Source organism: Chaetodon trifascialis, chromosome 2 (genome assembly GCF_039877785.1).
Source record: "Chaetodon trifascialis isolate fChaTrf1 chromosome 2, fChaTrf1.hap1, whole genome shotgun sequence".
Taxonomy (NCBI): domain Eukaryota; kingdom Metazoa; phylum Chordata; class Actinopteri; order Chaetodontiformes; family Chaetodontidae; genus Chaetodon; species Chaetodon trifascialis.
Genome location: NC_092057.1, coordinates 22,312,709 through 22,327,408, shown reverse-complemented (window position 1 = coordinate 22,327,408; position 14,700 = coordinate 22,312,709). Strand labels below are relative to the sequence as shown.

The 14,700-nt window shown below is 45.2% G+C and overlaps 1 protein-coding gene across 1 annotated transcript in view; it reads right to left on the bottom strand.

Moving 5' to 3' along the window:
* Window positions 1-12,210, bottom strand: part of LOC139345877 (xylosyltransferase 1-like) — a 76,006-nt gene extending 63,796 nt beyond the window's left edge. Inside the window, exon 1 of the mRNA XM_070984750.1 lies at window positions 11,863-12,210. Coding sequence (XP_070840851.1) covers window positions 11,863-12,141 — 279 coding nt within the window. The 5' untranslated portion in view covers window positions 12,142-12,210. The remainder of the gene's footprint in view (window positions 1-11,862) is intronic.
* Window positions 12,211-14,700: the final 2,490 nt, after the last annotated feature.

Genomic DNA, 14,700 nt, shown 5'->3' with positions numbered 1-14,700 from the left:
ATGTTCAAAGTGTTTGAAATTCAGATCATTTTCCAAAAGAGGAAGCTCAAACTGTTGCACAAGAACGATCAAGCTTCCCCGCCTTGTGCCACAGAAGCATGAATGCCGTAAGTACGTAGCAAAGAGGCATTTGACATTGTGCTCACACAATCACCCATCCTAATTATCTCCTCTCCCTCTGCCCCCGCCTCCCCCTACACACACACACACACACACACACACACATTTTTTTCCGTACATTGTAATTTCTATATACCTTTGAGGCATGCCGCCCAATGAAATGGAACAGAAACGGGAAGGATGGTTGGAGAGAGATGAGAGGAGCGAGGAGAAAAGTGAAACAGAGAGGAAATGGGAATAAAATAAGTGGAACGAGAGCAATTGACGAGAGAGAGAGAGAGACGGCGAATCAAGTGAAAGAGCAGGTCAACTCCGGCGGCGGCGGCGTGGAAGCGTCTGCGGAGCGTTGCTGATGTGATGGCACAATGATGATGGTGTTGATGATTCACCGCTGGTAGGAAATCAGAGAGAAGAACGTATTATTATCAAGCAGCTCAATTACAGCGCAATTTCTCCCCGGCAGCGACAGCCTCTGCAGGGCTCCTCATTGAAGCTGATTTGGGAGGCCTGCGGCGTCTTGAGGACCAGCAAGCGACTCGGTGGCGCAGTAAGACATCCCCACTCAAGATGGGAGAAGAAGTGGAGGAGGCAGGAGGGGACGGCCGGGGAGAGGAGGGGTGGGAGCACGCGGGGATGAAGAGGGGGAGGAAGTAGTCAAGGAGAAGGATGCAAACGTGACGGCTTCTGCGTTCAGACCTCACGAGCTCCACGCTTCGGCGGAGTGGAGGCAGGCAGGAAGGACAGACTGGGTCTAAATGCTCTGCTGATGGAGAAAACACCTGTTCAGTAATGAGCATGAGCTCTCCGGCTGGTCCTGGTGGTTAACATGAATACTGAAGAGCAGCTATTCATGTGGTGCACAGGGTGTTTTATAATTCTATTTACTCTCAAAGTGTGTGCGTGTTGTGCACGAGCCAAGGTGGAAGGAGCAGGGAGATGGAGGCCATTGTGTATGTGCAAACGTGTGTGTGTGTGTTTGTGCACGTGTTTGTGAGAGGGAGATTGTGTGGGTGAGTGTTTTTTGTGATGCAGGGAAGAGTATTCTATGATTTTATGCATTCTGTAGGTGTGCGCCTTCAGCACCGAGGGGACACTGAAGAGTGTGTGTATGCACGTCTATGCATTTGTGTGGATGTTTTGCAGGTGTGTGCATCTTGACTGGTACGTTCTGGCTGTCTTCAGTGAGCCTTCCAATGTTTCTTGATATGATACATATTCCTAATCTGCTTACTCCACATTGAGTGAAACATTTAAATCAGCATCAACAGCATTTTTTTTTTTTTTTTAATGGCTGCAACATTTTATTTGGAATTTCTGTTTGAGCGTTAGTGCAATAAATAATGCTTTTTTAATATTGGAGAAATATTGATATGATTTTCTTTCTTTTTTCATATAACAAAATAATAATAAGTTCTTAAATGTTAAATGATGTGCAAACACAAGTAAACATAGAGGAAGATCAAATAAGAAGTCAGTAGGATTCAAAAACTGACCAGACACTTGATGCCAAGTTACAGCAGTTGCTGTGCTACTGACACATTTCGGTTGGTGCTAAAAAAGAGAGGTTCAATACACAGCCCCAGTGGCACCATTGCAGAAAATGGAAAACTGTAAATTCCTCTTGCATAATTTAACACGCATTTCTCTGCAGTCATGATGATGATTATATCATCAGTCTGTTGAATAGCATTTTGAAACAACAGAAGCTCTCCTCACCTAAAACCGTCGGCCACTCTGAAATGTCATCCAGGTGTGGACAATACAAAGAAATATCTGTCAGAAGCAAGTATCCACCCAGGTGGATGATTAAACCAGTGGAATCGCAACCTGTTTCAAGTGGCAGTGGAGAACTGGGATTATTGGGAAGATTCCTTCAGACATCCTATTCAGTGTAACCCTAAATGAGAACTCCTATTTAGAGATGCTTGATAAAACCAGCTTGATCAGTGTCTTGGCATCAACTTTCTCTGTTTTACTCTAAATCCTAAACTTCACCAACAGAGGGGGAAATTACAGACCTGACCCCTGCATGCATGGAGGCTATTTGGACTCAGGTTACTTTCCAGAAATGGCCTCCAACCACGCAGTCTTTGCCAGCCGGGCCCAAGCTACACTAGCAAGGCTTCAAACCAAACCGGGTTCCCCTGAGGATTACGCTGGGATTTGAGTCGACGTCGGATTTGTAGAAGGGATGAGACGTTTATCTTTTCTCCACCGACCCCCCCCCCCATTTCTTCCTACACCTTTCTACTGTATTGCATAGAATCTGCCTGTCTCGATCTCTGCCTGTCTCGATCTCTGCCTGTCTCTATCTCTGCTTCCTTCTTTTTCCTCTCACTTTCTCTCTAATCACAGATAGAGACAAGTCTTCTGGACTGTTGGCATTCAGCTCCATTAGCGAGAAAAGAAAAGAGGAGGAGGAGGAAGAGGAAGAAGAGAAGAAAAGCGCCGCTGTCAGTTTCTCTCCTCTTGCTCTGAGGGACTGGAAGGACAAAGGCTCTGCCTGACAGGCCGGATCGCCCCTATCTCTACCCAGCCGACATGTCATCACCCTGTGTCCTCACCATACTGCCACGTACTCTTTTCTCTTTCTGTCACAACCCCCCTCGTCTTATTAGAATAACACAATTCATGGGGATTAGTGTATGGTGTGTCGAGGAGGAGATAGCAAGGCAGTGGCTCATGCTCAGTGTCATTACCCTGCGTGGGTGTGATTACATGTTCATGTGCATTTCGGTGTCACATGTGGATCAGCATGTTGCACGTCTGTCTCAGGGCACTGCAGTTTTCAGAGAAGTGGGCAATCTACCCTATACTTCCCCAACAATGAGGGCGTCAAGTGTTTTTCAGTGTGATGTGACCATTATGGTTTTGAAACAAACACACTCCCTACTGGAAAATGACTGCCTACAGAAGTCCATTTATTGTGAATGTTGCAGGGGCTTCAATATACTGCAGATGTTATAGACACAGTACACAATGTGAAAGGGGTGAAAAATCAGCAACAAAAAAGGATATATGACGCAATCTGACCTGATGGGATCATGCTAGTGCAGCTTCTCATCATGTTGCACCTCCCAGCTTGGCAGCATACCCCATCAAGAGAAAAATCACTTGTGTTCCCTTATAGAAAAGACATACAGTCCTCCCTCAAATAGAAGTCGCTCCAGAATTTGTGTATCGAAACACAATCAATAAAACACCACGCTTTTTACAAATGGCTGTCCCTCCGCTGGCTCTAAGTAAAGGTTAGTGTTAGCACATGCTGTATTTGAGCTAAAGTCATTTCCACGTTCATCCTCACAAGGAGCCAGTAAATTCAAAAAATGTATTTGTTGAATACAGTACTGCCAAATCTGAGTTTGTCAGGCATATTTAGAAATTAGAAATTAGAAATTTAGAAATTTAATTTAGAAATTATTTAGAAATTAGACCTGATGGCTTGAAAGCAAATTTTAAATTGATCCTTGAGCATTTTGGTATTGCAGTTCCACAAAGTTGAGGGACAGATATCCTGGTCCTAGTCTGTGTTTAGTCCCGAGAGAAGCCAAGACGGTCTTTGGGAAGACCCTCCCTGGTTGGTGAGCAGTCGTGTCTTTCAAAATCCTTCACACCTCCAGTCAGTACCGCAGGCTTTCTGCTATAAATCTGAAGCCTCAGCCAAGTTTACGGGGAATTTAAATTTAGTTTGCTTAGTTTTTTTCAGTTCTGATAAGGGTCTGAGACACATGCTGTGTGCATGGGCCTAAAAATAAAAATATGGTCATACAGCACTCTGAGCCTTAGTTTTCACAAGCTGTTTCTTTCTGCTTTTTTATCCTGAAAATTGTACCTAACGGATCAATATCACATCTTATCTTAAACTGGCCCCAGCATCTAATGAAAACTAGAACCAGTATATTCTCCCACCTTCAGGCCGAGTCCTTGAATCAGCACTAAGAGAACAAGAGACAGACTAGTGTTTAAATCTACAATAATGTGATTACGATTCAAACCACTGCAACAAATTTACAACAGCTAAGTGTGTGTACATTTATTTCATTTTAAAAAAGTTTGTTTTTATTTATTAAGTTCAATGCGATGACAATAAATTCAAAATGATTCTATTCAAGTGTCTTACGGCAGTTGGCACTGATCTGTATAAAATACAGCAGATCTATTTAAGTGGATAATCCTGCAACCACTAAACAGCAAGGGAGCTGAACGATTGGCCTAATAACCCCTCCATATGGTGATGGTCTAGACCAAATTGTGTGTGTGTGTGTGTGTGTGTGTGTGTGTGTGTGTGTGTGTGTGTGTGTGTGTGTGTGTACATGTAGCCTTTTAGCTGTGCGCTAAATATCAACATGGATACCTGACTTCAGATACCCCCCCACCCCACGTCTTGTCTCCCTATCTCTTTCTCTGTCTCTCTCTCAGGGCTGTCTGCTAAGCCTCTTACCTGTGGGATTATTGGCAACGCTAGGTATTATATAGCTTCATTCATCTGGATGATGCGTTATTAATGTGTTGGGGAATGAAACCATCTGTAACGGCGGCTGAGGATGATGGGAGGATGAGGGGAAGATTGGGGGGAGAGAGGCAGGCTGTCTTACAGAGGCAGGAGAGACGGCTGGGCTGGAGCTGTGGTGTTTGTGTGTGTGTGTGTGTGTGTTTGTGTTTGTGTGTGCGTGTATGCAGGGAGGGTTGACAGAGTGATGCAACTCTAATTGGTGGTAATGGTGAGGTTTGTTTGAATAGACTTGACAGGAGAGAGATGAACAGTAGCTACGATCTTTGATTTTGCAGTTTTACAGATGAGGCATACAAAGGCATCAAGCTGAGCACAGAGCACACACAGACACGCAGGCATGCACACAGACGAGCGGAGGAGAAAGGACTGTAAATGGTGTCTCTTAAGCCCCTTCAAGACATGTGCATTACTCTGTCAACATGCTGTCAAAAGAGACCCTTCTCTACCAACTTGCCCCCATTCAGACATGGCATCTGGGACATTTCCATGTTCACATATCTGTTAAAGTAATTGGTTTGGGGCTTGCAAACATACAGACAGGTTCACCGTCACCAGATCTAAACCTAACTGAACAGATGTTAGACGACGCTCCCCACCATCAAAACGTTAAATGAGGGAATGTCTTCTACTTAGTATGCTTAAAAATCAATAGAGTACCAGAAGCTTGGAGAATCTATGACAAAGAGCACTTCCCTTTACAAATGCTGAATCTTCTTTTCATCTGTCACCCATCTGTAGGTCTCTGTTACGGAAAAGTTCCACGCTGACTCAAACATGACAGGACCATCACGAATGACGACACAGTGCTTGTGCAATTACTGATTCATTTTTAGTCAATAACACGTCAGAAAATAGTGTAAAATGCTTGTCAGACTACCCCAAAATTATGTCTTTGAATTGCTTGTTTTGTTCAACCAACGGCGTAAAATCCACAATATTCAATGTACAATTATTTCAAGCAGAGAAAAGCAGCGAATCCTCAGATTTGACAAGCTGCAGCCAAAGAATATTTGGCAAAATGTGACACTGAGACAGAGAAGTGTCCCCATAGGGACGTCAGCTTTGGTTCATTTTGAGCTGAGGAGCACGCTGGACTGCACCTCCCAGACGGCTCTGATGAAGTGACAGGTAGTTGTGATGCAGCTTTCATTCATGACAGCAGGCCAGCAGTCGGTGCTCAGAGCTAGCTTGTCTGGCCCGGCTAGCTTGACTTGTAGCACATCTTTCTTCTCAAAGTGCTTTTCAATGCGTTTAGTCACAGCAGCTCTCGATGGCATGACGCACTCAGGCTCGAGGTGTTGAACCAGCTCTCTGAGTCCCTCGTCCTCTACCTCACTGAGTGGCAGCAGGTCTCAATCATTCAGCACACCAACTGGGTGGTGGGCTCGGACTGGCGCTGGACACATTTTCTCCACCCGGCTGGCAGCGATGTGATCTTTGGCTGTGAGCCATCCTTGGACATGGCTACTTGTTCTTAATGTGGTACAGGATAATGTCAGTAGTGTGTAACTTTGCGATGTAATTTAAAGATTTTACTTGCGCATGGTTTCCGATCTCATTGCAGCCCCGTATATTGCAGCTCAATACATTTCTTAAATTGCATCCGTGGCAAGTTGAAGTTAACACTGACTGCTTGGTCAGAGTTCTTCTTATTCTTTAATCAGACGGGAAAAATTCATGACTGCATTACTTTCAAGCTATCTTAAAGTAGAATTAGTGCACACATGGTGCAGATGTTAAACCCTCAACACACTGTTCGCTATTGACTTGATGATGCAGTAATCCATTTGCCTTATTAAATATAACATGATTATGGAACTTGCTCGACTCTCATCTCCAAAGCAAGACTCAACATAATTGGCAGGACTGTGTGAGTCATGCGAGCGTGTTTTCTGCTCCCGTGCGTACGCTTAGTATTTCTAACATCCTGACACTTGTGGAATAGTTAAAAGCCTATTCCTCGTTTACACAGAGTCAGCAAAGAGGACAGAGGGGTACAGAGAGAGAGGCTGCTGCCTCTGCTGTAAACAGATTACATGGATACCACTCTGAAGAGGCCCGCAGTACATTCAGCACCTGTGCTAGAAGGAGTGTTTCACAGGCAAGTGTCTGCTGTGATGTTGGAGCTGCTATGGATACCCCAAACTTTCAGTGTACAAAGCATACATAGCCTGAAGTGTTGGGATTCCATACTGACGTTGACAGTTAACATACGAGCAGGATCAGCTCAGGGAAATGACAGGGGAGGGTTTTAACGGTACTCTGCATTATGAGAATCATAAAATGTTTTCCCATGGCAGGTTTTGAGGGATGGTGTCATGTATACAAATTACACATCGACTTCAAAGTGTCTTGGGTATTCAGTGTCTCTCTTTTAAGTCTGAGGTGCGTACTTCTTCCCTCAGATCTCAACATGTTCCCACCTCTCTCTGAGACTAACGGCACTTGAAAAAGAAGCTCTCTGTGACGACAGATGGATGGACTGATGGGCAGGCAGTGCTTTACTTTTCCCTCATTACAGGTTTTACAGAGTAACACTTTATTGGTGTAATGATTGGGACGGTTGAAATTTTAAATCACACAGTGCATCTTCTGGGTGTCTCTGGACTGTAATTATGTATGTTCAAAGGTCTGTTTAAAGCAGAATAGCTCACGCTTCAAGACGATTTACTTTTGGGGAGTGCCAATTTAACTGCCAATTACAACTGCTAAAGTGGTTTGCTATGATACAAAACCCAGTGCTGACAGTGACTGGCACATGAAATGGCACTGGAACAAGCTACGCTGCCAGGAACGCAATGTGAGAAAGAACTGACTCTGAAACACAAGGGAAAGGTGAGAAAGGCAGTTTTGTTACAAAGTGAATGAAAAGATGTTCAGGGAAGGAAAAATGAGAAGGCTGGCACACAATAGTGCACTTCTGAATTACTCTGTAATACACAGTATATGTTAGAGCTGTCGCTGTCAAAAGTTCAGCTTGGCCACAGCCTGTTGTGCTTATAAACTGCAAAGTTTAAGCGTTTTCTCACACTTACTGTAAATGTAGAATTCAACCAGATCATTAAAAACCAAACACTTGATTTGTTGCCATGTTCTTACTGTAGTTTGAATTTCAACTCAAAGCTATGACGTTGGTGCAGTCATTACAGGCCTGACTGCAAAAAAGTTGGGACACTGTGCAAAACATAGATAAAACAGAATGGGACAACTTGCTAATCCTTTTTCACATATACTCAACTGAAAACAGCACAACGGCAATATGTTGAATGTTTGATCTAATGTTTGATCCAAACAAGTTGGGACAGGAGAAACTAAAGACTGGGGAAGTTTGTTGTTCTGTTTACCTGTGGAATGTTCCAAACACACCTGTTTGGAACATTCCACAGGTAAACAGGTTCATTGGTAACAGGTGACAGTATCATGATTGGGTATGAAAGGGGCATCCTGGAAAGACTCAGCCATTCACAAGCGAGGATGGAGCGAGTTTCACCACTTTGTGAACACATGATTGGGTTAAGGATATTAATACATGGGCCCAGGGACTCTTTGTAAAACCACTGTCCCAACTTTTTGAAATCAGCATTAGAGCTATGACTGTATACCCCCTCATCATAATGTATGTCATCACGCAGTGTGCCAATTCAAAAACACAAATTGGAATAAAAGGACTCTTTGTGACTCCTTCAATTTGTGCATTACTATAAATATGCATGAGAATGTGGGTGTGTTTGTGTGGAGCTGCTTCCCTGCATTTTACATGCACACGTACATAATTGTGTGTGTGTGTGTGTGTGTGTGTGTGTGTATGTGTGTGCGCGCGCGCGCGTGTGTGAGTCAGCACTGTGATCATGGACACAGTGGGATGAATCACATTGTGGTTGTGGTTGGAGAACAGACTGGTAGCAACAACAGATTTCGGCAAAGCTCCTAGATGCAAAACATATGTACAGTACATTGTTACTTGTGCTGCACATGAGTATAATTTAAACGATAGGCCCAACATGTCTGAAGTGGTCACTCACTTATTTCATTTTCAGTCTCTTTCATGTTAACTCTGACTGCCTTCACCAAACAGCGCAGAGCTCATTTAGTCTCATTAAGTCCTGAAAAACAGCTTCAAAGACTTGGATTGCAGCATAAGTAGCCATCACTATAAGAGAATAGGAAGTGTTATTTAAAGTTACATAAGACCATTAATATCAGGCTTCTTACACTGACATATGGGAACCCCCACAGAGCTGGTGAGACAGAAATTGCAGACTTCCTTCCTCTTTTTCTAATACAGTGTCCAACATCTTCTGTCAGTCACAAAATACTCAAGTAACATATCTGCTGGCACTCGTTTCTTTGTAGAAAATTAGGCCTGCACTAAAGCCAAATGAGCCACTGTGGAAAAAAAAAGAGTTTTGAGCATCTTTATCATAAAATATAATGTCTAATAATTTTGTGGTTAAGATGTACTACCACCATGCAGTGGAACTGTGTCGACAAAACTGCAATAAATGTGCATTTTCTGTTGGTTTGTAATGCCATCTTTGCTAAAGGGAGCCATAGGAAAACTCAATGGACAATGGAAAGAGTGTACATCAGGGGTACAGTTACGTGTAATACCATGACTAATAGGGAAACTTTTCACAACATGTGTGAGCTGGACACCCGCTGTGCACATGAGGATCATGACAGTATATGGCTACCGCGGCAGACGGAAAGAAAGCGCTGACGGCCAGATGTGAAGGCTGGAGCCAGGCGCTTTTCAAAGCTTTATTCAGCCTCCTGCTGGAGGTAGACTGGTTTAATTCTGGCACTTTAACAGTTTTTCACATCCATCACCAGCACCGCCTTAATAAGCACCTATTAATAATAATTGTATGATGCTATCTCCTATAATAAACCAATGTCAGGCAAAACAAGACAGAGTAATTAATAAGTGTAGAAATTTATAATGAGGAATCTGCAACAGGTAGCTGCCGTCTGTGTGAGAACACTCGCAGCTAATGTTGTAGCGTTCGTGCGAGTATACATCCAGATATGTTGTGGAGACGTGAGCGACAGAATTTGACCGAACCAGAGAACAAAACATGTATGCTCTCTAGCAGCATTTCCCTCAAGAGACACAACAGGAGACAACCACTAATTACAACTGCAGCTCCTGCCTGCTGGGATGACACAGCTCTGCCTGATGTTTCATCCAGCACAAGTTAGCACATAGAAATTCTGCTTTTGTCATACTGTAGCTTCTGGCTCATTCTATTCTGGATCAAAATGCTGCTCTGCCGTCTCTCAGGCGTGGCGCTTCATATAGCATCAGTTGGCACTTATGCGTCACCCTTAGGCTGGACAACTCTGCCTCACCAAGCCACACACGCACACACAATGACACGGGCACACACACACACACACACCACCCACAAAGGGAGAAAGAATGAAAAGGCGGTGATTAACCAGTTGAGGGAATGCATGTGGCCGAGGGTGACCAGTTGAATGTTAAGAGTCCGGGGGCCACAGAACTGCAGAGAGGGAGTCGGCGATGTGACAGGCAGGCAGCAGGCGAGCTGACTGGCTGGTGGACTGACTGGCATACAGGCTGTGTGAAGTGCCTCGAGGCGATGGGGATGAAAGGCCTTCTTTAAAAGGTCGCGGGTGCAGATCCACTGTGTGCTTTAATAGTGAAACACATTTGGACAAACGGATGATGACGCAGTGTGAATAGGTTCTGACACAACTGAGCCACAGTTCCTGTTATGTCATTGCATTACTCATTTCTGTACGGTCCTTATTGGGGTGCTGCAGTAATTCCATACAGCAAACAATAATAACAGCCTCTAATGTAAACTCACTAATGAGCACCGCAGACACACTTTGTTAGAGGATTCTCCAAGTGTCCAAAAATAGACTCAAACATAACCCATCCTCGGCATGACTTTGTGCTGTGGAGATGCCGGCAGGTGGGACAAACAGTCCTACCAGATGAAGTGAGTGAGTCACTGTAAAATCTGCAGAGGAGACAGATGATACAGCGCACGGCTCCGAGTGACTGGCTGAGCGCGGAGGCCACAGTGTATCAAGCTACATCAAAGCCGGTTATCTCCTGGTTGCATGGTGGCTGAGGAGCAGGCTACACTTGAATGGCTGGCAGCTTTGTGAAGGGGAAAAGGCTGCGCGCTTGCCACGAACAACCGTGTCCAATTTCTTCAGGGCAGCCTAACTGCTTGAGAGACCATGCGAGCAAGAAGCCCAATTTTCGAGAATTTAATTCCAGACATCAGGTTGTGAAAATTAATCACATGCTGCACAGGAAAAAGCTCTGTACCAATACAAAACCTGCTCAGTGTGCAGCCTGCAGGGCACAGGGAGCAGTCAGTGGAGTCTGCGAGTAAACATTTGGATTTTTGGGGGAGCTGATTCTTATATTTTCGAGGAGCAGAGCGGGGCATCAGCTCCTCTGTTTCTGCATGGCCACGCTTCCACAGACTATCTTTAACTTCATTTCCTCCTTTGCTGTGCAACATGTTCATTTGATCTGCTCCACAATCACATCTATCTTCAACCTTTGCCTCTCATGTTGCCACTACCAATAAAACTCTTTGTGTTTTCACAAACAGCAGATGACTCTAATCTTTGTACACTCATCAAAAACAACTCTGCAAATTGGGTTATGTTTCAATTTGGCCTTGCTCAGACAGTGCTGCTGAGCCATGCAGCTCCTGTGTTTGACTTCAAATGCCAAACAGACCGTGACAGTTCGAGGCTACAACCCCAGCCAGTGGCTCTGCTATTCGGACACCTCCTCAGCTATTATCTTATGAAAGGATTCGCCCTGCCATGGCCATCGGTCCGCCCTGGAGAACCACACCATCCTGAGTTCAGATGTCCCCCTCAGCTTTGGCATTTTAAAGCGGAGGCTGGAGTGCGTTCATTCAAACGGCGCAATGTGTCCTCAGCCCGTGCTCAGCTGAGGATGCTCGTCTCGTTTAAAACACGAGAGCTCGCTTTACATCTGTCTTGCTTCAGACATCCCATCATTTCCCTACGAGGCAGCCTCTGCTCGAGTGACAACAATCAAACATTCATTCATTTTGAGGACAGGCCGTGTGCTTGTCTCACGTAAAAGAGCGCACACTGGAAATGTTTTGACCTGTCTGCCAACCCCTCCGGGCTTCATCCCCGGCGAGACAGTCTCTCTTTTTAGCGGGTATGATATGAATACATGTGCAACGCCTCTGTCTTACCGGCTGCTGTATGAGGCGAGACGTCCCCTTCCCCGGCGGAGGAAGATGCTGCTGCTGCCCGACCCCGTGCTGGAAATAGTCGCTGCCAGCGGCTTTGTTGCCTGCGACCTGGTCCCTCTTCCCCCGCACGTTGGAGCCTCCGTTTTCCCTGTCTTCGCCGGAGTCGAGGCTGCTGAAGTTCCACACAATCAGCGTCTGCACCAGCAGCACCGTGAGGGCTGCGATCAGGGCGGACCGCGACCGGCGGGCCAACCTGCGAGCACACAAGCCGCCGACCATCTTCGCAGCGGGCTGCACGGAGCTGGAGGACCGTCTGTGGCTCTGCGCAGCGCGACGGGAGGAAGGAATGGAAGTAGAGGGAGGACGAGGAGGAGGAGGAGGTGGTGGTGGTGGTCGGGGAGGAGGGACGGAGGGAGGTTGAGCTTTACGGTGGCGGAGGCGAGGCGGAGAGGCACAGGGCCACCGTGTGGTGAAACTCGGCGAGAGGCTGTTCAGCGACAGACACGGTGCTCCAGGCTACTGCAAGACCCACTGCCTCTTCTCTAGACTAAGCCTAAATTTTCATCTTTGCAAGAGGTGATTATGTTATAATCAGAAACCTGCAAATGCTGAAATTTCCAATCTTCCATAGATTATGCTAAGGCAGAGGACAGCAGTATGACTGGGCCTGCAGGGATTCTTGACAGACGCTATCACCAACAGGGGCGTAGCCAGGAATTCCTACACCCCATATAATGCTTCCTTGGGCACCTTTGAACTAATTCAAGCCTCCCAATGAAACACTTGTAGGGCATCTGTAACGCGCTCTCTCTCTCTCTCTCTCTCTCTCTCTCTCTCTCTCTCTCTCTCTCTCTCTCCCCCAGCTGGAATCATGCGGGTAACTGATTGAAAGGGCTGGTATCCAATACTCTGAGCTGCCATATTTGGGTAGCACGGTGGAACAAGTGGTAACACGTCGCCTCACAGCTAGAAGGTCCCCGCTGTGGGCACTGGTGGCGTATCCTCCACCATGCCTTCGGTGCCTGCTGCTCGAGGAAAAAAGGGGCCTTTCTGTGTGGAGTTTGCATGTTCTCCCCGTGTTCCCCCTTAAATAACCCCCATTAAAAACATGCAGGAAGATCACCACCAGACCAATGGTGACAAGAGAAAGGATGGGTCCCTGGGCGCCGCTGTCGGCAGGCAACTGGCAGCCCACCGCCCCTGGTCTGCCGCGGAGGATCGACAGACCGAGGATGGGTCGAACGCAGAGAATTAATTTCACAAAAAAGCATAGCATGTGCATGTAATGTGTGTGGTGCATATGTAATGCTGTGATAATAAAAAGTATGTTCTTCTTCTTCATATAAGATGACACTTCAGTTCCTGAAGCCAGTTCAATGTAGTTAAACCCAAATTTAATGGAGGTATTTGATTGTGAATCCACAGCATTTTAATCCTCACATGACTCAAGAGAGAGAGAAATACACAAACAGGACAAAAGAATAGACAAAATCAAATTCACAGGCAGTTCAAATAAACAGTTGCCTTTAGTTACATATTAAAGAAAATAGTTATGAGAATGATGTTTGAAATCTCCAAAAGGAATGAGAGATTTAAATCCATTTTTTCAAGTTGAGTTTGAACGTGGTTGAGCCTAAGCTGATATACCTGTGGGCTGATATGATCAGAGAGTCTAGGTAGCTGAAAAACATAATGTAGAACTTTTGATTTAAAATAAGCTTCTTCAAAGATTTAAGATCTTCATTTCTTTTCCTGATACTGTAATGGCCTGCAGAAATCTTGCAATTTAACTAGCAAGAAGAAAACACCTCTACAGAAGTGATCATCTGGTTCCTCCACAAATCTGATTGGGTTTGTTGCACCTCAGTGCTCCAAACGGACCGTGTGTTCAATCATTTCTCTGCCACTTAACGTGATTAAAAAGATGCTCCTCAAACCGGTGCTCTCCCTGGATGTGTCACTGAACAGCTCACGTGGAATCATTTCTGGAGCAGAGAGGAGGACACCTTGTAAATGAATCCACGAGAGAAGCCCGAGCACGTTCACATTTGATACTTAACATTCCTGCTGCAAATTCTCCGTGCGTGTAGATCAGTCTGTTCGTCTTGACTGCACATGGTAATTACTAAGAAAAACTGCAAGACATCTTAAAGTGATGCTTTCATTCACACGGGAGACTGTCTAGTACTTGTTGAGAGTTTGTGTAGGAAGCTTCATAAATAGCTCTCAAGTCCTGCTCTGAGGTGGGAATATTTTTAGTCCAATCAAACTTTCAGCTCAATTCTAAAGAGCGATTCAGAGATGCTTGTTAAAAAACGATTCCTGAGCTCGACTGACATGCAAACGGCAGTAGGAACAGAGGTGGAAAGCTTTTCCAGCAGATGCGCAGCACAGTGTTTCACCTACACCAAGAAGGTCAGTTCGGTTTTGCTTCTTGGGTTGTACAGTAGCAGGATGACGTGGACGCTGCCAAGCTTAAGACCTCAGCCGGTTCGAAAATGAATAAGAAATACTCATAAGAATAATCTTCCACTTTGACTTGTGAGTCAAGAAATTTATTGCAAAAGTAGGGCTTAGGCACTCTGCATAAAGTGCTAAAATAAACTTACAGCTAAATCTAAATCTGTGACTCAAGTACTGACGGCGATGAGTCCTGAGTGTTGTAAAATAAGGACCAGAGTGATGCCGACCAAAACATGCTCTCCCTCAAGCACTGAACCGGCTGATCGCAGGCCTCCAAAGGTCAAGTGTCAGGGCTGCATCACACCATTCATGGTTTAGTGCACACCAGTCACTCACTGTATCCACTGTCATATATCTTTTTTCTCCTTTTTGTCA